At 44.7% G+C, this 25,469-nt stretch overlaps 1 protein-coding gene across 1 annotated transcript in view; it reads right to left on the bottom strand.

The window, feature by feature from the left end:
- Positions 1-21,131, bottom strand: part of Macroh2a2 (macroH2A.2 histone) — a 32,820-nt gene extending 11,689 nt beyond the window's left edge. The window contains exons 1-3 of the mRNA XM_090346471.1: positions 20,719-21,131; positions 5,636-5,866; positions 1,420-1,526 (exon numbers count right to left, since the gene is read on the bottom strand). Of these exons, the coding sequence (XP_090202597.1) occupies positions 1,420-1,526; positions 5,636-5,807 (279 nt within the window). The 5' untranslated portion in view covers positions 5,808-5,866; positions 20,719-21,131. The remainder of the gene's footprint in view (positions 1-1,419; positions 1,527-5,635; positions 5,867-20,718) is intronic.
- Between the last annotated feature and the right edge of the window lie 4,338 nt (positions 21,132-25,469).

The following is a 25,469-nucleotide window of genomic DNA, read 5'->3' as shown; positions in this document are numbered from 1 at the left end:
CATCTGTGATCAGAGATATTCAGACATCTTATAAGATATAAGAGCCATGTAAAAGTAAGACATCTAGAAACTTTCACAGTACATTGACAGCTACTGAATAGCAACCACAACTAGTAACAAGAAATTATAGTTTATAGTCTGTATGTCTTTGCTTTTTACATTTTTCTAAGAATCAATTTTTATTACACTTTTGAAATCATCAGCCTTTGATGGATTGGCAATAAATTCACATTTTTTACCACAGATTGAGAAGAATGTGGCTCAAAAGTAAAGAGAAGGGGGTTTGGCCTAGTGGTAAAGTGCTTACCTAGCATGCACGAAGACCCGGGTTTGATTCCTTGGTACCACATACATAGAAAAAAGCCGGAAGTGGTGCTGAGGCTCAAGTGGTAGAGCTCTAGCCTTGAGAAAGTCCAAGGACAGTGCTCAGGCCCTGAACTCAAACTCAGGACTGGCAAAAAAAAAAAAAAAGTAAAGAAAAGGGAAGTATGCAGTGGTTCATTCCTGTAATTCTAGCTATTCTGGAAGTGAATCTTGGGAAGATTCTGGTTCAAGGCTAGCCTAGGCAAAACCTCCATCTCAACTAATAAAAAGCTGGGCATGGAGGCACTTGTCAGTCATCTTGGCGCATATATGGAAAGCATAAAAAGGAGGACTGTGGTCTAGGTCAGCCTGAGGGAAAAAAGAGAAAAATTCTTTCAAAAATAACAAACGCAAACTGGGGAGAGCAAAGAATGGGGTGACATTGTCCAAAAGAGAAATGCTCACATTACCTAAATTGTGAAATGGTAACCCCTCTCTGCACAGTCCCTTCATAGTAATAATATTAAAAAAAATAACCAAAGCAAAAAGGGCTGGAGGCATGGCTCAAGCAAGTTCAAGGTCCTGAGTTCATGAGTTCTTACTCCAGTACTTCTCCCCTCTCTCAAAAAATAAAAAGAAATATAAACACCCTTATCCTATTTGCCCACTACCTTGTGTATCCCAGGGTGAAGGCTGGGCGCAGGGCAGGGGGGAGGGGGGCATTCATTTGACTTTGGAGAGAGTGCCAAAATGTAAAGGGTTGGTTCTAATGAATAACTAAGGAAGCTTTCATCCAGGAGCTGTGAAGAACGGCAAGAATGAGGGTGCTACTTGTCTTTCAGTAGCACAGACCTGGTCTGTCACAAGGACTGGCAAGATCCAGAAGGCAAAAGGGGTGACCTGATTTTGACTCTGCATGACACAGCTAGCGGGTTTCCTTCTTTCCCTCCTGGTTTGAAGTGTGTGTGTGTGTGTGTGTGTGTGTGTGTGTGTGTGTGTGTGTGTGTGTGTGCAGATGAGACTGGGAACTGCTAGGGGAATAATTTGTGGCCAGCAGAGTCACCACAGCTGTGTGCCTGGCCAGCCTTTCACAGCCATGCAATGCTTCAGCCATACCTGGTTGAGCTCTTCATCATTGGCAACAGCCAACAGGATGTGTCTTGGGGCTATCCGGGCCTTCTTGTTGTCCCTTGCAGCATTCCCAGCCAATTCTAGGATTTCCGCTGAAATTACAAGGGGACATTAACAATCACAGAATGAGAGCTTTTCTTTAGAACTAGACTTTGAGTTTCATTGTGACTTTCTCCGGGCCCAGAAAGAAATTCAGAAAATTGAAAGTAGGAGATTTTTGGCAGGAGCTCACATATGATCCCAGGGCAAAAATCTTCTAATTGTATATATGAATTCTACATTGCTACTGGCTTTCTATTAAGCCCAAATCTGTAGGACAAAGACTACACTTTCCATCCTCCTCTGTGGTGAGATCATGTCACTCAGTTCTGACCAATGGAGACATGTAGTAGTTCTGGGATTTCTGGGACAATGCCATCAATGAAGGGCCATGTCCTTCTTCCCTTCCTACTCCTGCACAGAGGACATGATGGCTGGAATTGAAGTAGGCAACTTTGATAAAAGGACAACAACAATTTAGGAAAGCCAGGTGCTGATGGCTCATGCCCATAATCCTCCTTTCAAAAGGCTGAGATCTGAGGATCAAGGTTCAAAACCTGCTCAGGCAGGAAAATCTGAGAGAATCTTATATCCAGTTAACTAGTGAAGGTATAGCTCAAGTGATATAGCACCACACCAGCCTTTAGTGAAAAAGCTTAAGAAAGGCCCTGAGATCAAGTACAGTTCTAGCACGAAATAAATAAATGAATGAATAAATGTAGAAAAAAGAAAAGAAAAGAAAGGAAGAACTAAGGATGCTGAAACAAACAAACAAAGAAAGAAAGAAAGAAAGAAAGAAAGAAAGAAAGAAAGAAAGAAAGAAACTTTTTTTGTTGTTGTTGTTAGTTGTGGTACTGGAACTCTGGGCCTGGGTGCTGTCTCTGAGCTCTTCAGCACAAGGCTACTTCCCTTGAGCCACAATGTCACTTCTAGTTTTTTAGTGATTAAATGAAGATAAGAGTCTCATAGACTTTGTAGTCCTCGGGCTGGCTTTGAAACAAGATCCTCAGATCTCAGCCTCCTGAGTAACTAGGATTACAGGCCTGAGCCCCCGTGTCCAGCTTTTCTTTTCTCTTCTTTTTGCCAGTCCTGGGTTTAAACTCAGAGTATGGGTGCAGTCCTTGGGCTTTCTCAAGGATAGCACACTACCCCTTGAGCCACAGCACCACTTCTAGCTTTTCTATGTATGTGGTATGGAGGAATCAAACCAGGGTCTTCGTGCATGCTAGGCAAGCACTCTACCACTAGGTCACGCTCCTGGCCCCTAGAGAGTGTTTCCTAGATTTCTTTTGTACGAGAGTGAAATAAACTCTTGCCTAAATTACAGTTAGTGTAAGTGAATCCTGACCAATATAGAATCCTAATGTAGGACCTAAATTTCAGTCTACAGAGTAGAACTAACTCTGGAAAAAAAAATAGTGCTATAGGTAAAGCTATCTTTACCTCCACCAGAATCTCCTTCAGATTCTCCTTTTCCCTTTTGCTTGATGTCCCAGTGCCCTACCCTTGAGCAGAGTGGATAAGGATAACTGAATTCACAAATATGATAGCCATGAGTTCTAGGTAGGAAGGCATATTGGGGCTCCAGGGTCTCCCACATACCTATCAGGATGGCTATGGCTCTGACTTTAACAAATATGGCACTTAGTAGGTGTGAAAATGCTAACAAAGATCTTCCTGAAAGTTATTTTATATGCTATAAAAATCTGAGGACTATATAAGAAAAAGCATTGCTTTATACCTTCTTCCACCTCCTCTTTCTTTTGGTTTTGGGACTTGCACTCCAGGCCTAGGTGTGCTCTGAGCTCTTCAGCTCAAGGCTAGCACTCTATCACTTTGAGCCACAGCTCCACTTCTGGTTTTCTGGTGATTAATTGGAGATAATTGTGTCATTGACTTTCCTGCCTGGGCTAGCTTTGAACCTCGAACCTCAGATCACAGCCTCCTGAGTAGCTAGAATTAGAGGCATGAGTGGGTGGAGATCCTTCTCTTATGTTATTTTTATATTCCTCAATTTTAGAAGAATGTTCTTTTGAATCAAGTAAGTTTTCCTTAAAAACTGTGAATGAAAAACAACACCAAAAAAGTATGAATGAACTGGGAGTTGTGGTACAATCCTGTAATTCTAGCAGTGGTGAGCAGTGGAGAATCTCAAATTTAAGGCCAGCCTGAGCTACAAGGAAAACCTTGCCTCAACAAACAAAAATTTGAACGCACCTTTAGGAAAAACTCTTTCTCATCCTTTAGAAAGCTAGATACAGTATAATGGTTAATGGTGGGGGAAAGTGTATATGTGTGTTTGCATAAATATGTGGTATGTGTGTGCATGTTGACACTCTGTGTGTGTAGGCATTGCGTATACATATGTGTTTGTATAGACACCATTTTTACATGTATATAGTTCTGTGTGTATGTGTGTGTGCAGGCACTGTGTTCAGGTACTGTGTGTGTGTAGACATTGAATATGTGTGTGTGTGTGTGTGTGTGTGTGTGTGTGTGTGTGTGTGTGTGTGTGTGGTGTTGAGGAAATCTGTCAGGACAATGGCATAAATCTTCAACCACAAATTATCAGGCAATTTTGCAGAAGTCTTTACCATCAACCTAATTTCAAATAAAATAGCACACGAAATTGCCATCATCCATAAAATCTATGGTGATAGTAAAAACTTGGCATAAATATGCCATATTAACTAAGCAAATGTGATTAACAAAAAATTAGAATAAAATAAACATTAGAGTTAAATATTTACATGGCATCTCCATAATGAAATGTAGAAAATTAGTGTTAAATCATGCAAACTCATTCTCGTATCTTTCCCAGATTATTAAGCAATGAATATTATGTATACCCCAAACTCCAAAATTTATATATCCAATAAAAGATTGGAGACTTGTGGTCTCCAAACTGTGAGCACATTTATTGGGGCAATGAGACAGAATGCCATGGAAGTTAGTACTGTATTAAATAACCTGGTGTGCTGCACAAGGTTACTGCACAATCCTTTCCTTCCTTTCTCTTACACTGACACTGATCAGGACTGGGAGTGTGGCCAAGTGGTAGAGTGCTTGCCTAACATGCACAAAGCTCTGGGTTTGATTCCTCTGTACCACAAACACAGAAAAAGCTGGAGGTGGTGCTGTGGCTCAAGTGGTAGAGCACTAGCCTTGAGAAAGCTCAAGGTCAGTGCCCAGGCCCCAACAAGTCTTAGGACTGGAAAAATGAGACAAGACAACAACAACAACAAAAGGATACTGATCAAGCCAGGATGGTCCTTCACACCTGTAATCTCAGCCCTTGCGAGGCTGAAGCAGGAGAATCATGATAAGGTCTGTAGCAAGACCTTATCTCTGAACAAAAACAAAAACAATACATCAAAAAGCAAGGCAGTTATCAGCAGAAAAATTAACAGCCAGGTACTTGTGGCTCATAACTATAATCCTTACCACTCAGGCAGTTGAGATCTGAGAATCCTAGTCCAAAGCCAGCCTGGGGGGGGGGACAAATCTGAAACTCTTATCTCTAATCAACCAGCAAAAAGCCTTAAGTGGAAATATGGCACAAGTGGTTAGAATGCCATCCTTAAGCAAAAAATGGAGAGCATGAAGTTCTAAATTCAAGCCCTGGACTAGACACACACACACACACACACACACACACACCCTTTTCCCTAAGTGTTCACCGAAACCAAGAAGCAGCTCAGCAAGGAGAACAAAATTAGGATGGTATACTGGCTTTATGGAACCTCCTGAAGATGCTTTGAATGTTCTAATGAATGTGACTTACTTTGGATTCCAGTTTATATACGGCAAGAAAACGATGCCTAGTCAGCAATTTGAGGTAAAGACAAGACCCTCTCCCCTCTCCCCAAATCTCTCTGCAGTGTCTCTTCTTCAAGAATTTATGCAAACTAATTTACACATTTGCATCCATCAAGCTTTGCGGGCAGGACAAGAAGAGCCACTCGCAAGCGGTGCCTGTCTTCATGCTCCCCATCTGTCCCTTCTCTCCCGCCTCCCACCCATAGCCTATGGACACTGCCCTTGGCCACATAGGCCCATGTCATCAGGCACATGAGCCTTGGCTGATGGGAGCACCCCGCCCCAATCCCAGTGTGGGCAGTGTCTGGGGAGGATGGGGAGTTAGGAGTGGGTGCTCCTTTACCTGCCAGGTACTCGATGACGGCTGCCATGTAGACCGGGGCGCCCACGCTGATCCGGTACTTGAAAGTCCCTTTCTTCAGGTAGCGCATCAGCCTGCCCACCGGAAAGATGACGCCGGCCCTGGCTGACCGGGACAGCTTGGACATTTTCTTCTTCCCACTTCGCCCTGACATTTTGCCTCAGTTTCCCTCTCAGCTTGCTGACCTACTGGCCTCCCGGCACTAACACAATGCTGGAAAGGAAAGAAGGCAGGTTTGAGGACAAGTGGCAGGAAATGTGGGCACTCGTGGGCATAGGGGCATGACCTTAGGACACTGCTGCCACTGACATCTGGCTGCTAGTGCCAGGTACTGTGGGCACAGAGCCAGGCAGGGTGTCTCTGCAGGGCATGGGCAGCCCATATGCAAACATCGCTCCTCCAGCCAGCAGCCTAGCCTTCCCAGGAGAGAAAAGTGCCCCGCAGAGACGGGTCACAGTCCTGCCGTCAGCTGCACAATGACCCGAAATGGGACATTTTCTCATTCCCACGCCAGAGAAAGTGGCTTCTTGTGACGAGGGGACTTTGCAGGTGTGATCAAGGTAAGGAGCTAGAGATGAAGGTTATCCTGGATGATCCAAGTGGCCTAATCCAATTTCCAGGGTCCTCCTAAGACAGAGGCAGAATCAGTGACCAGCGGTGTGTGTGGGGACCAACGCCATAAGATTCTCCCTTCCCAGCCTTCATAAGAAACCTGCCTGCCCGCACTTTCTCTGAAGCTCACAGAAGAGACCATGTCAGCCTTCGTAACTCAGAACTCTAAGAGACCTTTGTATCGTTCAAAACTAGGAAGCGTGGGGCCATTGTACAACAGCAACAAAAACAACAAGAAACCCTCAAGCCAACTGTGATGGCCCACAACTGCAACTGCCAGCACTAGGGAGGCTGAAGCGGGAAGACTGTGATAATGAGGCTACCCCGAGTTACACAGTGACAAAGTGAGACTGTCCAAAAAAAAATCTATCTATCTATCTATCTATCTATCTATCTATCTATCTATCTATCTATCTATCTATCTAATAAAAAGATACAGTCAGTAATGATATGATCACATATTAAAATTAGTTTTGAGCAATATAACAGAGCAATATAACTTGGACATGATGTATATATATATATATATATATATTTTTTTTTTTTGCCAGTCCTGGGCTTGGGCTCAGGGCTTGAGCACTGTCCTTGGACTTTCTCAAGGCTAGCACTCTACCACTTGAGCCTCAGCACCACTTCCGGCTTTTTGCTACATATGTGGTACCAAGGAATCGAACCCGGGTCTTCGTGCATGCGAGGCAAGCACTCTACCACTAGGCCAAACTCCTGGCCCCAAGATGATGTATATTTCTTGTTTATTTGTTATTCTGAACATCTTTTTCTTTTTAAAAATTACTATTATTATTGCCAGTTTTGGAGCTTGAGCCACAGCACCACTTCGAGCATTTTTTTTTTTGCCAGTCCAGGAGCTTGAACTCAGGGCCTGAGCACTGTCCTTGGGCTTTTTCAAGGCTAGAGCTCTACCACTTGAGCCACTGCACCATTTCTGGCTTTTTCTATGGATGTGGTACCGAGGAATAGAACCCGGGCCTTCATGCATGCTAGGCAAGCACTCTACCACTAGGCCAAACTCCCAGCCCACTTCTGTTCTTTTTCTGTGTATGTGGTATGGAGGAATAAAACCCATGCTAGGTGAGCACTCTACCACTAGGCTATGCTCCTGGCCCTTAAAATTTATTTTAATTGTTATTATAAAGGTGATGCACAAAGAGGTTACATTTACATAAGTCAGGTGATGAGTATGTCTCGTTTTAATTTTTTTGTGGGTCATGGGATTTGAACTTAGAACTTGGGCACTGTCCCTGGCCTTTTTTTATTCGCTCAAGACAAGTACTCTATCACTTTGAGCTACAACTCTACTTCTAGTTTTCTGGTGGTTAATTGAGGAGAAGAGTTTCATGGACTCTCCTGCACTGTTCTGCCTCTCGAGTGTTCAGCCTCTTGAGCAGCTAGGATTATAGGTGTGAACCACTGGTGCTCAGCACAAGTACATTTCTCTTTGGACAGTGTCATCCCTTCCCTTGATTTCTTCCTTCCATCCCTGCCCACGTTGTATAGTTCTTTTTTTTTTTTTTCCCCACCAGTCCTGGGGTTTGAACTCAGGGCCTGGGCACTGTCCTTGGACACTTTTTGCTCAAGGCTAGAGCTCTGCCACTTGAGCCACAGTGCCACTTCTGACTTTTTCTATGTATGTGGTACCAGGGAATCGAACCCAGGGCTTCATGCATATTAGGTGAGCACTCTACCACAAGGCCATGCTTCCGGCCCATCACCTTCAATGCAGTGTCTTGTCAGTATCACTGCTACATTTGTTCACCCTTGTCCCTCCATTTCTGTGCCTCCTCTACCCTCCCAGAGACAGATAAAGAAACAAACAAGACAAAAAGAAAAAAGTAACAACAAAGAAAAAGAAAACTTGTTAGCTGGGTGCAGTGGTTCATGCCTGTAATCCTAGCTACTCAAGAGGCTGAGATCTGAGGATCTCGGTTGAAAGCCAGGCTGGCCACTAAATTCTGTGTGACTCTTATCTCTAATTAACCACTAGAAAACCAGAATTGGTGCTGTGGCTCAAGGGGTAGGGTAGTAATCTTGAGCTGTCCCAGGCCCAGAGTTCAAGTCCCACGATCGACAAAAACAAACAAAAAACAACTGTTTCTATTACCTAGAGTTCATTTTGATAAATATTATTCTGTGAGATCAGAGGCACGTAGGCATTGTGCTTTTGCCCTTTTTAACTTCTGCAGCCATATAGCATTCTTAAAAACTGAAGCCACTCAGAAGCTGTAATGGTATGAAAGATGGTACTGCAGAATAATGGTGAGAAATAGCAAATGGTAAGTCAGAATACACCCCAGCCTTCCTTGTCACATTTCCTCTCAGCATCTCTCCAAGCCAGGATGGCAAAGGACCAGGTCTGAGTCTGGGATTCACTCTGTGAGGAAAAAAGTGCTAAATGAATACATGGCCCACAGGACATCCACCCAGGCTGGAATTTGTGTAATCTGGCTGAAAGAGTAAACCTAGAGTTGAATTTTCTGCAGTGTTTGGGTTGCTGTGTCGTGATGAGGTGAATGAGATGAGCTGGGGGTGTTTTACTACATGGCTCACCCAGGTTATTATTCTCTGCTCAGGAGGACTGCCATTCTTATTTTTATGTTCCATTTTGCCAAGGGTGAGCAAAAATAGCCTCCAAAGGTTACCGGACAGAAACAAGGGCCAAACTGTGTTGCACGTTGAGAACTTCCTGCCACTAAAGTGTGGCTGCAGGCAGTTCTGCACACTAGCATACTCAGAGGAGACCTGGGCTAGGCTTTACTGAAAGCATGGAGCACCACCTAGCATGGATGCTGGCTAGCACTGTCCCAGGGGCTGGGGACACTATGGGCAACGTTATGTGATTCCAGTGCTCACACTGCACGTATCAGCTGGCTGAGTGCCGGTTTTCAAAATGCAAATGGGTCTTGGTGGAGAGTGAAGATCCCAGGCCAGGCAACAGGAAGCTGGGTGTGGTGTCACGTCTACATAATTTCTATGTGAGTGCCCTGTGTTACCTGCTTGGGACTCTGGGGTCTCTTCTGTACAACTGGAGAGGGGATTAAATTGATCTTTAGGTCCTTCTGGACTGTTTTTTTGGCCAGTTCTGGGGCTTGAACTCAGGGCCTGGGCACTGTCCTTGGGCTTTCTCAAGGCTAGTGCTCTACCTCTTGAGCCTCAGCACCACTTCTGGCTTTTCTGTATATGTGGTACCAAGGAATCAAACCCGGGTAGGCAAGTATTCTACCACTTGGCTATGCTCTTGGCCCACTGTACTTCCAAATGGTTTTGGTAAAGAAGTGTAGCCTTCTTGAGAAGTTGTTCTGGAGTTCAGAAGTCATGAAGGTTTTCAAAGATGTGCTAGTGATTTCACGAAGCCAATTAAGTGCTTTTCTCAGTTCCTGGCAAGTGTGTGTGTGTGTGTGTGTGTGTGTGTGTGTGTGTGTGTGTAGGATTAGGAAGTCTGATTGCCAGGGAAAACACCTGAGAAACCAATCACAGAGTATACATGCCCCATGGATGACACTCTGTGTGCTAAATGGTCAGAATTGCACCCTATCATTCCAACCCAGCATGAAGTTGCCACAGGGTAGACATCCCTTCATGCGTGCATGTGCGTATGTGCATGTACATGCATACACACACACACAAACACACACACACACACACACACACATGCATGCACGCACGCGCAAGCGCACACTCTTTGTGATTCCAACTTTCCTCTCTATCAGGGCCTGGGCCAGAGCTGGGATGGATGTGCTTTACCTGAAAATGGAAAACACAGTGCTCTTAGTAGCAGAGGGTAGCCCTCTAGACTCTCGAGGTGCCAGGCTCTGAGACCCCTTTACACAGTCAGTCAGAGTAAGGAATCCCGAGGGGCTGTGGGTGTGGGGAGAAAGCGCTGATATAAGCAGGCATGTTCCACTTATCCTAGCCACAGATGAAAGTCAGTGAACCTTTGGGACCATTCAGAAGACTTCAAGTTCGAAGATCACCCCTGCCCTGTGACTGGAGTCAGGAGAAATGTTAACTCAAACTTCTTGCTTTTCCAGGTAAGTTACCCTTTCCTCTCATTCTATTTGGGAAGCCAGGCGCTCAAAACTTGGGCAGTTTATATTTGCATCCTGGGACTTTGAGTATGATGTAGGTTTAACTGTCTAAAGACAAAGCATTCACTGCAATATATATGCATAATATTGAAATGTTTATACTTAGGTACCTTCTGTTTTCAAGCAATTTTGCCCTGATTAGGCAAAGCTTCAGGACTACAATACATCATGTTTATGTGTTTGAAGAAAGAATATGGCTACACAAAGGATTGTGCAGCATCATGTTCATGTGAGAGTTATTCCTCCCCACCCCCGGCAATTATCTTGGGACCCACTTTATCTGCTTCTTCATGGGCCCATGACTTCCTTCTTGGGGTGTCCTTATGTACTTTATCAAACTCTTCAGTAATAGAATAGAGAAGTAAACTTTACTTGTGAACGGATGTGCATTCGTCGAATGATCCTGAATTGGATTATCGTTGAGTGGGTATAGAATGGTTGACATCAATCATTTTGCTCCAATCTTTTGAGGCCATTAGTACCCCCTTCTCCACTCCTCCCATTCAACACTTGGATCCAGTTAAATCTGGATCATCTCGGGATTTTTCCCTATTAAATATGATTACTGTTCCCCTCCCTTTACCACCCAGGTTCCTATTTGATTCTCTTCCTGGGTTCCCTGTAAACCAAATGTTGAATATCCTGATTGCGCCTTCAAGTCTCTTCTATACTCTTTTCACATCTAATTTAATCATTTTATTTTAAGTATAAAGAGCTCTAGTCTTGTTTGTCTTTTCTTTTTCTTTCTTTCTTTTTTTTTTGTGAGTCATGGGCTTGAACTCTGGGCCTGGGCATTGTCCCTGAGCTCTTTAGCTCAAGGCTACTACCCTACCCCTTGAGCCTCAGTCCCACGTTCCATTTTATAGTGGTTAATTGGAAATGAGTCTCATGGACTTTAGTGTCCGGGCTGGCTTTGAATCTTGATCCTCAGGTCTTAGACTCCTGAGTAACTAGGATTACAGGCTTGAGCTACTGTGCCCTGTTCTTTTCTCCTAGCAACCTTCTTTTATGCTTGCTTAGTAATTCAAGATTACTTTCTGATCTTTGGGTTGGCTTGTCTAGATAGTTGTTCTAATTTATTTTTATCTTTACCTTTTACATTGGATTTTCTTAAGTGTCTGGTGATCTTTGGTGATTCTCTGGTACTTACGCATGCAGCTCATGGTTGATTCCCACAGGCAGGTAGAAGAGCTTTCAGTAAGTAGGATTTTTAGTTGGGCTGTTGTGTGTTCCAGGCTTGCCAACAAATGGAAATCACCTTAGGATGTCCCATAAGCAAATGAAAGCTCCGAAGGTCAGAATGGGGAGCTTTATTTTGTGGAGTCATACTCATCTCAGAAACTTTAGATGTGCCGTGTAGTTGTTTGATTTCCTCAGAGTCGAAACTTCAGCTTGGGAGATGAGCACCAGGCTGTTGTTATTATTATTCTTTTTTGGTCCTGGGACTTGAACTTAGGGCTTGGGTGCTCTCCTTGAGCTTGTTTTGCTCAAGCCTAGAGCTCTACCACTTGTGGGTACAGCTCCACTTTCAGGTTTCTTTTAGGAGGTTAATTAAATGAGATGAGAATCTCAAGGACTTTCCTCCCAAGATGGCTTCAAACCTCAGACCTCATATTCCTAGCAATACAGTCATGAACCACCAGCTCAGCTCAGATTTTTAAGTTCAACATGTTGAGAAGGAAGGGAAGTCAACTCAACTAGCTACTCAAGAGACTTTCAACACGCTCCCATTTGTCATTCTGCCCAACTTTACTGCAGCTCATCTTCCTTTCATTCTTTGTCCGGAGTCAGGGTTTCAAATATAGCTCAAGCAGATGTTGAACTTACAATCCTGAGCTTCTTCAGTGCTGCCATAGCAGGTCCTATGCCTGGCTTGCTTTCACTCTTATCGCTGATCTTTATCACCAACTCTAGTCCTACTCCTTTGATGTCGTGCTTTACAATGAATTAAATTAATTCCTAATGTGTAATCCAGCCTAGCTCTGTGGGTTCTATGGAGGAGGAGAGGGGCGTGGTGTGAAAGGACAGTATACACCCTCAGTCCATCATAGTGAACTGGAAACTAGAAATATCATTTTCCCTTAACATCTTAACAAACTTTGCTTGGATATTCACCTAGAAATGGATATACTGGCGAGGAACAATTGTTCACATACCTTATAATTAAGTAATAATGTCATATTAAAAATTAAGATCACTTATATCAACAGGTGAGTCATTGGAAACTAACAGATTTGAAGATAAGTGGAGAATATAAAATTTCACATCAAGAGACTATATAAAACACATTAATACAATAGAATCCAATTCAGTGTGTCTGTATTTGCATGGAGGAAGCATATGGCATTCTTGCAACCAAGATTTCAAATTATACTATAATTCCAGGAGGCAGGAAGAAAAGAAAGGGCAAACCTTTAGCATTTGCCCTTACTGAATAAATTGCTTTTGGTGAGGAATGCCAAACTTTATCATTTAACACTCGGACGGTTTTCCTAAAAGAATAGTCTGGATTCTTGAGACCATTATTTTTCTTATAAATGAGTTCTTTTACAAGTATAAAAAGCTGACAAGAGAGCATCAATTTTGTATGCCTTAAACAACATCTTGGCACTTTTTTTTTAATTGATAGAGACACAGCAAATTAGCAAGAAGCTTTCACTGTCCTGATTTAAATGACTATCTGTCTAGCTATCCTTCTATCTGGTTGGCTTTTTGAAACAGGAGCTCACTATGCAGCCCAGGCTGGCCTGGAACCATGATTCTCCTGCTTCAGAGTCTAGTGTTGAGATTATAGGTATATATCACTATGCCCAGTTTAATGACTGGCTGCTTTTTAATAAGTAAAGCTTCTAGAAAGAGACTTTTTTTGGCCAGTCTTAGGACTTGAACTCAGGGCCTGAGCACTAACTATCCTGGGGCTTTCTCAATGTTAGAGCTCTACCACTTAAGCCACAGCACCACTTCCAGCTTTTTCTAGGTATGTGGTATAGAGGAATCAAATCTGGGTCTTCCTGCATGCCAGGCAAGCACTCTACCACTAAGTCAAACTCCCAGCCATAAAAGACTTTCGTTTTTATTAACTCATAATTTTTTGTAGTGCTGGTGAATCCAGGATCTCAAGCATGAGAACATGATAGGTAAGTGCACTACCACTGATCTAGAGCCTCTAGCCCAAAGCTTTCTTAAAGGTGGGGTGAGACAGACAGACACATATACAGAAAGAGAGAGAGAGAGAGAGAAAGAGAGAGAGAGAGGGAGGGAGAGAGAACAAGCATTGGGTTTGGTCACACTGGGGAATAATTTGTCAAAGGATCTAGAATTATGAGAGCTTATAAAGTATTCTTGAGATCATTCCCTTCAGAAATATATATATATATATATATATCAAGAATGCTTTCACATATACATTATTTAAAAATCAAGAAATAAGAAGTAGATTTTTAATGATGGAAGTGAATTTTTCAGAAATCTGCAAGTACTGTTTTCTGATGTGGTCACGATCATGAAATTTACACGATCACACTCCACTGACTCAGGTATGGTTTGAACATTTTGGAAATGTGTTCACCCTTAGTGTTCCCAGTGTTTTCTCATGGCTACAAACCACTGTTGGTACACTAAGTACAGCTGTGCTTCAGAATATTTTATATTGTAAATATTTATGAAACATGAAGTAGACACTGAAATGAAGCGGCTTTCTGCTGTCAGTTAAAAACTGTCCTTTGGGAAAATAAAATGACATGAAATAAAACTAAGTAGATCATCAGGGAATTCAATATAAATACGTTATCTCTGTGGAGAAACATATTTCAAAGGGTATGAAGAAAATCTGTTAGACAGCTTCACACCTAATAGAATTCCAGTATATTTTGGTGTATTAACCTAAGTACTATATTAAAATAATAATAGTTTGTTAGCATTGCTTGGTAGCTGTAAAAACCATTTTCACTAACACCAGCTAACTCTCTTACTCTATTACACTCCCATTTATGAACTCCAAGGGCAAATCATGATTTCACAAGTAATACTTTCCAAACCATTTTCTTCTAGGGCCACCTTTAAGTGAATGAGAATAGTCAATAATTTTATCGTCATATATGTTAAAACACATTAACAATTTATAATGTAAAGAGCTACATCAAATGCAATTTTGTCAAAATGACACACAGATGAAATTAACCAAATTAACCAACCATAAATTTGAGAACCAAGCATTAATCCAATTTACTTAAATTATATGATGATTGCAAATCATTCCCTTTTAAATAAGCCTTTCATTTATGCTGAGCAGTAGGGAAGCCTGCACGTTCTTTGTAACTCGGAGGCAGAAAATTTGTGCTTACTTTGGCATGCCAGGGACACTAAGATGTGAAGGAGGATGAGGGGTTTTAGGATTTCCCTGAACTTAGGCACATTGGGACAGTGTGTGTGTGTGTGTGTGTGTGTGTGTGTGTGTGTGTGTGTGTGTGTGTGTGTGTGCGTGTGTGTATACTGGGGCTTGAACTCCAGGCGTTGCTTCTGAGTGTTTGTGTTCAAGGCTGGTTGAGCCATAACTCGACTTCTGGCTTTTTGTAATTAATTGGAGATAAGAGTTTCATGGACTTGCCTTCCTGGGCTGGTTTTGAATTTCCATCCTCAGACCTCAGCCTCCTGAGTAACTAGGATTACAGACATGTGCCATCAGTGTCTGGCCAGAACTCTTGTTTGGCTTGGGCCAAAGTGTAGAGGAGCTCTAATATATAATATGCATGAGGTTAGGAGAAGGAAGCCCCTGGGACCTGAATGATTTTCCTGTCCCAGGCTCTACATAGCTCTGCCTGGGAACTTTGCATCTCCTGACCTTCAAGGTCCTCTCAAGCTAGAAGGATGATACTGTTGTAGTAAGATGCTCAGTGGGCCATTCCTCTCCACCCCCACCTGTTACTTATGACACAAAGCACCCAGAAGGGAAGCCATACCCACCAAGCTTGCCAAGATAATGGTTTACATTGTCAACCACAGATTAGCTAAGGTAAAAATTCAGTTTAGTCATGGGGCAGAGTGGGGAAAATTGCAGACTAGGAAGTTTACCATTCTGATGTTGAACCCAGTGAATCTGACCTAATGGCTTATGTTGTCATTGCATAAGTTGTTGGATTTTACTTTTGTGAAACCCTCCACTACTGTACTCCTTAATTTTATTGAGCAGTGAAGACTATCAAAAATATAATTCGTTTTGGCCGGGAGTTTGGCCTAGTGGTAGAGTGCTTGCCTAGCATGCATGAAAATCCAGGTTTGATTCCATGGTACCATATATGCATGGAAAAAGCCAGAAATGGTGCTGTGGCTCAAGTGGTAGAGCTCTAGCCTTGAGACAGCCTCAGGACAGTGCTCAGGCCGAGTTTAAGCCCTAGGACTAGCAAAAAAAAAATACAAGTTGTTTTATTCTTGGATTGGTAGGGCCAGCCCAGCAAAGACAGGGCCTGGATTCCTGATTTTATCTTATATCTTTGTCCCATTGTCAAAGGCACACCTCAAATTTAGGCTTCTAACATCTACCATTAAGACTGCTTCTCACATCTAAAAGTAAGACCCCAGCTCCTCGATCAGACCATGTCATATTGTCATTCTGGGTTAAAAAATATGGTCAGAGCTGGGTGCCAGTGGCTCACATCTGTAATCCTAGCTACTAAGGAAGCTGAAAACTGAGGACCATGGTTCAAAGCCAGCATGGGCAGGAAAGTCCGTGAGACTTTCATCTCCAATAAACTACTCAGAAAAAGCACTGTGGTTCAAGTGGTAGAGTGCTAGCCTTGAGCAAAGGAAGCGCAGGGACAGCACTCAGACTCAGTGTGAGCCCTAGGACTGGCACAAAATCAAATCAAAACAACAACGAAAAGAAAAGGTCAGTGTAGAAAGTCTCTTGAGCCAACAGTCAGCGGAAGTGGGTGTCCCTAGCTGGGGGTTTGTTCATTTGTCTGCCCACATTCCTCTCACAGTATGGGAATTTTGAATTGAATGACTTACTCCATCCTGGTCCAAATTGGCAATGACAGTCTAATAAATTGGGCGAAGTATGATGGATGGTGAGGTGGTTAGATGAACAGTAAGGGCTTCAGAGAAACCAAATTTATCTTATTTAATACTTCATGACAAGACAGTTTAAAGTGCAGTGTCATGTGGCTCAATGGGATACTCTTTATCTTTCATTTGTCATGAAAATAAAAATGTCAGGTAAAACAGCGATACAAATAAGATATTTAAAAATAAAAATTTGCATATAACACTATTCCAGTGAACATAGTCTGTAGCTAGTGATTCACAGTAGGCTCTTAGCTTTTCTTTTCGGTAAGATAGGTGTGATAACAATATCTACCTGTGAGCTGTGCTTGGAATTAAAAGAGTTCAGACATATAAAGTACTCAAAACAACATCTGGCAGGCAGTAAACACCCAATAAACATGAACTATTGCAATGCGTCTCTTCCACCGAACCATTCTAAACTGGGTGCTGGCTCACGCTTGTAACCTTAGATACTCCAGAGGCTGAGATCTGAGGATCTTGATTCAAAGGGAGCATGCACAGAGAAGACTAATTAACCAGTTAACCAGCCTAAAAGCCAGAAGTGGAGGGGGTGGCAGAGCATAGGTCTGAGTTCAAGACCCAGTACTGGCACAGAGAACTATTTTGTAGAATGTCGTCTTCTCATTTTTCCTTGAGCATGTTTCTATTTGTCCCTGTGTCAGAATCAAGACCATAAGTCTACAGGGCTTGAGGCTGGGTGTGATAACAGGAGACACTGAGTAGAATCTTCCTATGTCTCTCCTTTCTATGAGCTACCAGGGCCTGGCAGTGATATTGATTTACTTACTTGTGGTGCTGAGGTTGGAGTCCAGGGTTTGCCTAACCCTGGGCAAGCATTCTACCACTGTGCTAGGTCTACAATCTGGCACTGGAGGTTTAATTCCGGGAAACTCTGACAGCCTTTTTCTTAAAGTTAGGTGAGCATTTCTGGGTCCCTCCTCATCTAATCCTGTGTTCTCCTCAATTCCACCTGCCTGAGATTTACTTGCATTGCAATGTGGAGGCTACAGGATTTTACAAAAGCATGGTGAAAGCCTGGAAGGAACTTGGGTTCCCACTTCCCTGAAGTCAGCTGCAATGGGAAGTGTGATTGCAAAGGGTGCAGAGAGTTCCTCTGACTCCCAATGCCTGGGATTGCAGATGTGAACCACAGTGCCCAGCTGGGTGCCTCGTTCACTAGGATAACAGGAAATGAAAAGCTAGGTCATACAATATGGACATCATTCATCTAATAGTGCCAAACTGTCGATCAAACTGGCTATCAGTATGCACTCCTGGTGGTAAATCCAAGTACCTATTTTCCTGTTAGCTTCCACTACCACTTTTTACCTTGCTTTGTTTGGATTTGCATCTTGTCTTCTAGGCTTGAGTCAGGAGTCTAAGAGGCAAGTAGGGCATGACTTCCCCCCATCCAGTTTCCCCTACCGACCGACAGACCAGAGCTGGTGCTGACGACTGTCTCTGCGTTACACACTTTGCATCAGCAGCTCTGGAGACTGCAAGATTCTGTCTACTACTTTGAGGTTGTTATTATTGTTGTTGTTTTGTGTGTGCCAGGCTTGCATTCAGGGCCTCACACTATTACTTGGCTGTCTTACGTAAAGCTGCAGCTCTACTACTGGAGCCTCATCTCTACCACCAGTTTTTTGATGGTTAATTGGAAAAGAGTCTCACTGATGTTTCTGCCCAGGTTGGCTTCTAACTGGGATTCTCAGAGCTCATCCTCCTGAGTAGCTAAGATTACAGGCATGAGTCACCAGCATACAGTCGTTCTTTTTTTTTGTGTGTGTGCCAGTCTTGGGGCTTCAACTTTGTGTCTGGGCCTGGCCCCTGAACTTTTGTGCTAAGTGCTAGCAGCACTCTACTACATGATCCACGCACTTCTTGCTTTTGGTTTGTTTGCTCTTGTAAATTAGTGGAGATGAGAGTCTCACAGACTTTCTTGCCTAGGTGGGCTTCTAATCACGATCCTCAGATCTCAGCCTCTTGAGAGGCTGGGATTACAGGAGTTAGCCACTGGCGTCCAGCTTAGGTTATTATTCTTAAGAATGAAAAACATTTGTAAGGAAATTGGTTGAATTTTTGCACACCATTCACCCTAAGCAAGTTACAGATATCTTTCAATTAAAGTTGCCAAGGACATAAATACCCTCCTGCTTTGCTAGCAGGAGGTAGAGAAAACAGACTAGCTGTCCCAGACAATACCTAGCAGGGTATCACCCTGCTGGGATAGAGAAGTCTTTGGTTGCTTCACAAACCCTGGAAACTAGACAGAAGATAGAACTGTGAAAGAGGAGTCAGACTGGCGCATTTTGATCCACAGAGGTAAATTCTTTCATGGAGTTTTGAAATAGCACAAACCAGGAACCATGTCAAGAGCCTGACAGCAAATGGATCCTGGTGAGATGGAACAATTAGGGTAGGAAAAAACCAGAGAAGAAAATCGAGCATATTTTAAGAAGGACTTTGGATGCGTGAAAGAAATGTGTTAAAGACGTGAATTGTGTGATTCAAGAGATATGTTCCGACTGGACAATGCCTATATTTATTATATGATCATCTTGGGCTAAAGCAGTTCTATTAAACACAAATCTTTGAGCCCTGAACACTGAATTGGAACCTAAGAAGACTTTTCCAAAGAAGTAAGAGACAACTTTCAGTTTAACATGGAGGGAGTGAGAACTATGTGTAGCTTTGTTTGGAAACCACATAAAGACACTTAATATTACCTTTCATTTTTCTCTTCTCTCCTGAAACACTTCAGTAGCAATTGCATAGAGAAGGCACAATTGTATTCTGAAGCAAACACAAGAGAGAAAAGCCAGGCAATCCTTTGCCATGAGTCGTCAATGGATGGCCTGGTTCTTTGGCCTGTGGGCTCTTGTGTCTGAAATTCACTGAGCTGGACATGGCTGGTCTGAGTTCTCAGGGGCTGCTGTAGCCGAGGCTGCCCTCCCATTAGGGCTGCCAGTGCAGCCCCAACCCCAAAACTCACAAGGACCCATTGGGTTATCTAGATCCTCTCTCGGCTCAGGAAAGCCCCAGCAATGGCCAGGCCAAAATCAGGCCCATGGTGACCCATTTCAAGCCAGGGACAATGTGTTGTGTGAACCCCTTGGCAAAGCCAGATCACTGGACCCTGGCGGGACCAATGCCCCAATGTCCCAAGGCCCTTGTTGGGTGAAACAAAGAGGGCAGGAGCGGAGGGCGCCCCCGGGAGGCGAGGCGTGGAAAGGCGCCCGCGGAGGGTCGGGGAGGCCGGCGGGGCTGGCGCTGAGGCACACCTGGGTGGAGGGCTGCGGGCCGGGGGTGGCAGGGCTGGTCCACGCCCAGGGCGCCCCACGCGCGAGTCCCCCAGTGGCGAACGCCGGGCGGCGCGGGTCTTTCCGGCATCGCAGCCACTTTACTCCGATTTCCTTTTTCTTTACGTTCTGAGGATTATTTTTTTTCCCGCGCAAAGCAGGCATCCGCGACTTCTTCCAGAGGGAAGCGCGGAGGCGCCGCCATTTCCCGGTGAAAGCGCCACGCGCGCGCGAATACGCGCGCGCGCGCGCCGACACCGGGCGCCCCGGAAAGGGAACCGGAGGGGAGTGCCCGGCCCCGCGCCCTCCTCCCGCCCGCCCTGGGGCGCACGCACGCTCGAGGGGCCGCGCCGCAGCCCGGGTCAGCACCCGCGCCACCCGCCCGGCGTCCCCCGGCCTGACCTTCCCCGGCGCCGCCCGCCCGCCCATCCTCGGATCGCGGCCCCTTCCCTCGGCCCCGCGCCCCGGCGCCCCTCCATTGTCAGCCCCCAGCCTCCGGCGCCCGACCTGGGTATCCCGAAGGCCCCGAGCCGCCTCGGTGCAGCCCCCGCCCCCCGCCCAGTCCCTCCTCCTCCTTCCTCCGCTCCCCAAACTCCGCATCCCCAAGAGCCCCGGGGCTCCCTCGGAGGCAGCCTCCGACGGGGGGGCCGCCGCGGAGCCCCGCGACCCTCCTTCCTCGCCCGCCGTGCCCGGGCCCCTCGCCCGCCGCAGGAATTTCACCTTCTCGAGCCATCTGCCTTTCCTTTTCCCGACCGTGCGAGTTGGGCAGACTGATTTGTTAATTTTTTTTCCTTCTCTTGCACAGAGCGGGTTGGTTATGGGGTGCGCCCGTGGGGCTGGGGCGTGTGCGGGGTGGGTTGGGGGGGAGGCGGGGTGGCTCTCCCCGACCCCTCACACTGCCCTGGCAAAGCGCGTTTTGTTTCCAGATCCCCCCCCCAACCCCCAGAGCTCCTAAACAATAATGCCATGGCCATGGCGGGCTCACCTGGTGCTGCGCCCCCGGCTCCGGGCGCCCGGTGCCCTCTGCGCGCCCCTCCCCGGGCGCAGGTTCGGCCCGCGCGGCGCCGGTGCGGGGCAGGACTCTTTGCCTTTCTTTGGGTTTTATCTGTGCGTGTCAATGGCGGCAAGCGGCAGTTCTCTGGGCCGCGGATCGTAGCGGGGGGAGGAGGAGGAGGGAGAAGGGATTGCTCCTTCTCTACATAACCACCTCTAGGAGGAGTCGCTCAGCCTCAGCCCCCGCCAGCCCAGGCTCCGCCACGGGCCCGGGGCTTTCGGAGGGGCTTGATGAGCTATTGTCCTTCAGGGGCATTAATGAGGAGACGGCGCGCGCGGCCTCCGCCGGTCTTCCGGGGACTGCGAGGAGCCTGGCCCCCCGATCCCGGGACACAAAGGCACGGTGGTCACCACCCAGAGTGCTTTCCACCTTGGCGGGGAGAAGGAGGCGTGGGCGTGCCTGCGCCGTGCCGGGGACAGCTTTGGAGGAAGAACGCCCGCCCGCCCGCCCCGGGGGAGAGAAAAGCCACCCTGGGGCTCCTCTCCCGTCCTTGGAGAAGAACGTCGCGCCCACCGCGGGAAGCTCGCCCCGGACGCGCCGGCTGCGGGAGCAGGGCGTGTGGGCTCCAGTGCCTGCCCGCTTTTTAAACACGAACCACATCGATTTAGAACCCGTTGTGGTGTCATTCTTGGAATAGCAGATGTGTTGGTTTTTTTTTTTTTTGGGGGGGGGGGGTCACACCGTGTGTGTGGATGTGATTCTTAATCGTGCGTTAATTTGTCATCTTCTAAAGGGTGTCGAGGTGGGCACGCGGGCATTGTCTGAAGGAGCAATTTTTATTAGTTTCTAGGAAAACTCATATTTTGTATGTAGTGCGGGGGGGGGCATGGACAAATTCAGGTGTGACAATGACAGTAATAGTTCAGGGATCTTTTGATTCTGGAGAACTGGTAAGAGGCCATGGCTACAGGGCTAAAGAGGTGTGTTTATTTTTTTGGGGGGGGGAATCCTAACTTGCTGTGAGATTATCCATATTTCCCATGATGTCTCCTTAATAAATTAAATGAATATATGTATGTAAATATAATCTTCAAAAAAAAAAAGAGGAAGCTACCTAAGTGAAAACCATACCTCGCCACTGGGCAGATGGATGTTTTCCAAAGGCATTAGCTACCATTTTGTCATATCGTATATATGTGCTACTATAAAGTTGCAACTCTGTGGGCAAAGGAGTACTTGCGTGAGTGACATCCACAATTGGCTAGATGGGTAGGCAGACCCCAAATGTGGGCAAACTCCGAGGGTTTGTATGACTTCCTCATGGCAGTGGCTGGCACTTATACATAGCGCTTCATTCAGTATCATCTTCAGAGAGTTCCAATTTAACAGGTCCATTTGTGTGTACAATGCATCCCAACAGTCATTCCTTCCATTACTCTCCCCACCTCACCTATCGGATCCCCACTTGTGTCTTCAGGTTCCTTGGTTCCATTTTTGGGTGTGGTCATTGGCTATTTATGTACATTTGAACTCATGTGTTTTTTTTTTTTCTGGAGGAATCAACTGTCTTCCTCTCCAATGCCACCCACGTCATGCATACATTAGAAAGGTATAAATAAACCTCTTCTGATTAAACCTCACATGGCTTCTCTGACTCCCTTGAACCCCATATTCTCTGTAGAGGACACATCCATTTGTTTCTTCCTAGTCCCTTTTTGTTACGTGTGGCCTCACCATTCTTTGTCTCCTGGCCAACTTGTCAAGTCAGAAATCCAGGCAGGATGAAGACTTCTTTTTCATGAGACATATATTTGAAGGATTTCCAATGAGAGCTTAGAGTATCTTCCCATAGCATCTTTTCCTATGTCTAGAGGAAATGCCCACCTCTCTTCTTATTTCTGAAAATCACCAGGCCAACATTTAAGAGAATTTTGTAGAAAGCCAGCTGGTTTCTGTCGTGAGTGCCTGGCTGACCTGCAGTTGCTGTTGAGCCGCCCAGAGGGTGAGAGGATGACCCCTAATAGGGCTAGCTTGGGAAAAGACCAACAATCCAAAGTTCTAAGAGTGCACTCCACAGAATGACATTTACACTGTTCTAGAATTGCAAAATCATCATAGAGTCGAAAAGAGCCATTGTAAAGGTTTGTCAAAGATGCAGCCACAATCCAGAGGATTAAGGGGACCGTCAGCTTCATAATACTCTTACCCTAGAAGGCATCTTATAGGTCATTCATCTTTTATGGGAAAAAATTGGGTACTGGGGGGGGCAGGTGCAGTGATCCAGCTAAGACCACGAAGATAACTAGTGGCAGAGCTTCTAAAACATTCCTTGATACCCAAATGGCAGTGCCCAGGCCCTGAGTTCAAGCCCCAGTACCTGTATACATGCACACATGTATGTGCGCGCGTGTGCGCGCACACACACACACACACACACACACAAAGAGCAAACTTGGAGTGGATAGCATGCAACTAAGATACAGTTAAAATAGTGAACACGATGATAAATTTGCTGATAATCTTGAATTCTGCTGTGACCTCAAAAAGTTCCTTGGGAAAACTTCTGCAAAGTCTTTTCTTCTCTTTTCTTTTTTTTTTTTTTTTTTGTCCCTGAGCGCTTCAGCTCAAGGCTACCACCCCACTCCTTGAGGCACAGTGCCATTTCTGGTGTTCTGGTGACTAACTGGAGATAAGAGTCTTACAGACTTTAGTGCCCAGGCTGGCTTTGAACGGCAATCCTCAGATCTCAGCCTCCTGAGTAGCTAGGATTACAGGTGTGAGCCATTGCACCTGGCATGTGAAGTCTTAATACATGGCAATAAGAGTTCACATTTACTGAACATTTACTAGTGTCCTTCTCCCTTATTAATAGGGCTAAGCACTATTTGATGGAGAAACTGAGGCAGAGCATAGGTGAGAAATTCACCCACAGAGAGGAGGCAGCAGGTTCGTGGAGTCAGTCATTATTTGAACCTGATGGTGAGGAAATGCATTTGCTTTCAGCAAAGGGATTTTGTATTATTTACGTGATTGAGAGTCCCTTGGGCCCCTCCCAGCACATGTCTGCAGGGAGTGAGCAAACAGCCTAATTATAAGAGGTATGGTTGATTACAACTCCTTGAAAAACATTTTCTTAACCTTTGACCTGTGCGTGTGTATAGCATGATAAATACATGTATTGATTTTGAGTTGGCTCCATTAGCAACATGGATGTCTGGTAAAATTTTATTGAGATGCAGGATGAATTGCTTCATCATTCAGAGGTAGGTATGTAGCATGACTTAGAGATGAAGATTAAAAAATGGATCAAATGAGTCAGCCATGCTATTGAATTCATGTCCTACTGGATCAAGTAGTAATTCGAAATCAATATATCTCCAATGTAGCTTTTTTAAATAAAAAGATAGCATACACTGAAAAGAAAAAAGACAGGAATGTAATAAATAGATAGGTACTAACTAGGACCCTATACGATCTAGTGGGAAAGTGAGTGTAGGGGAGAATAAATACGGTCAAAATCCTTTATGTACATGTAAGTGGAACAATGAAGCTTTTTGAGTTGGTTTGGGAAGGAAAGAGGAAGGAGATGGAAGTGACAGAGGAGGAGAGAAAGGTCCTGGCACACTGTATGCACATGTCAAAATGAAATTCCATTGTATAACTTACTGATGCTAATAAAAATGTAAAGATATTAAAATGTAGCTCCATCAGCTTTGCCCCCCTGTCTTTTTTTTTTTTTCGGTCTTATCATCCATGTATGAGGAGGTAAGAAATGAGTGGACTTTGGTTTTCCATTATTAGTTCTAGTACAGTATATGATATGGACTAGTAAAGATCATATTACTCCTCTAGGAGCTTGATAAGCAGTTCCCTGTTGAATTCCTGACTTTGTCTCTTTCAAGAAAGACTTTGCATGCTGGTGAGTATTTATACTCGGCATATGTAAGTGTGTATGTGTGTGTGTGTGTGTGTGTGTGTGTGTGATTTGCATATCTAGATTAATTTTGTTTGAGACTTTCTGATCTCTTTTGAAGTAGGCTGAGATTGCTAGGAGTGTCACAGGAACAGATGGAAGTCACAGGTTCAGCTCTTCTGCGGATGGTAGGTGGTCAGCCAGCCCTGTATGCAATACCAAGTCCATCAAAGCATCAGTTGACATAACTCGCAACAGCTATGTGCATCTGAGGATTTAACTGCAGACAAGCACTGCACTGAACAGCAGCTCATATTTCTTTTTACAAAATAAGTAGGGGCTCCCAAGATACTCCTCCCCCCCTCCTCCCCCTGTGTAGCTTAGGCTAGACTCAAGTTGAAGATAATTCTGTCCCAGCCTCCCAAGTGCTTCAAAGTACCTATATAGCTAGAAAAATGCCAAGCAAGCAATCTCATTAATTTTTTTAAACTAGAAGCATGCACATTTCATGTTGTTCTGTTTTGAACAGTGGATGCAAGTTATTTATTTATTTATTTTTGACCAGAACGGAAGGCTCTCCAGTTTGAATCATATATGGAGGAAGGTAACAGCTATAAAGGACAGCAGTACTCACCTGGTCTTACCATCTATGGCTGAAATGAATGTTTTGGTATCCTAACAAAAGAGGCATTTTCCTAATCTTGAGTCTGAAAAAAATTGAATAAAATTTATCCTTTTGGATAGTAAGCCTTGAGCTTTGCAAAGGTGAGTGTCCACAGTTGCATATATGTGGATGTACATGACTATGTAAATATTTGATGTAAATATT

This window comes from Megascapheus bottae, chromosome 15, assembly GCF_031878675.1.
Source record: "Megascapheus bottae isolate mThoBot1 chromosome 15, mThoBot2.hap1, whole genome shotgun sequence".
In the NCBI taxonomy this organism is placed as follows: domain Eukaryota; kingdom Metazoa; phylum Chordata; class Mammalia; order Rodentia; family Geomyidae; genus Megascapheus; species Megascapheus bottae.
Note: the sequence above shows the minus strand (reverse complement) of the source record. Positions and strands in the feature narration are given on the sequence as shown.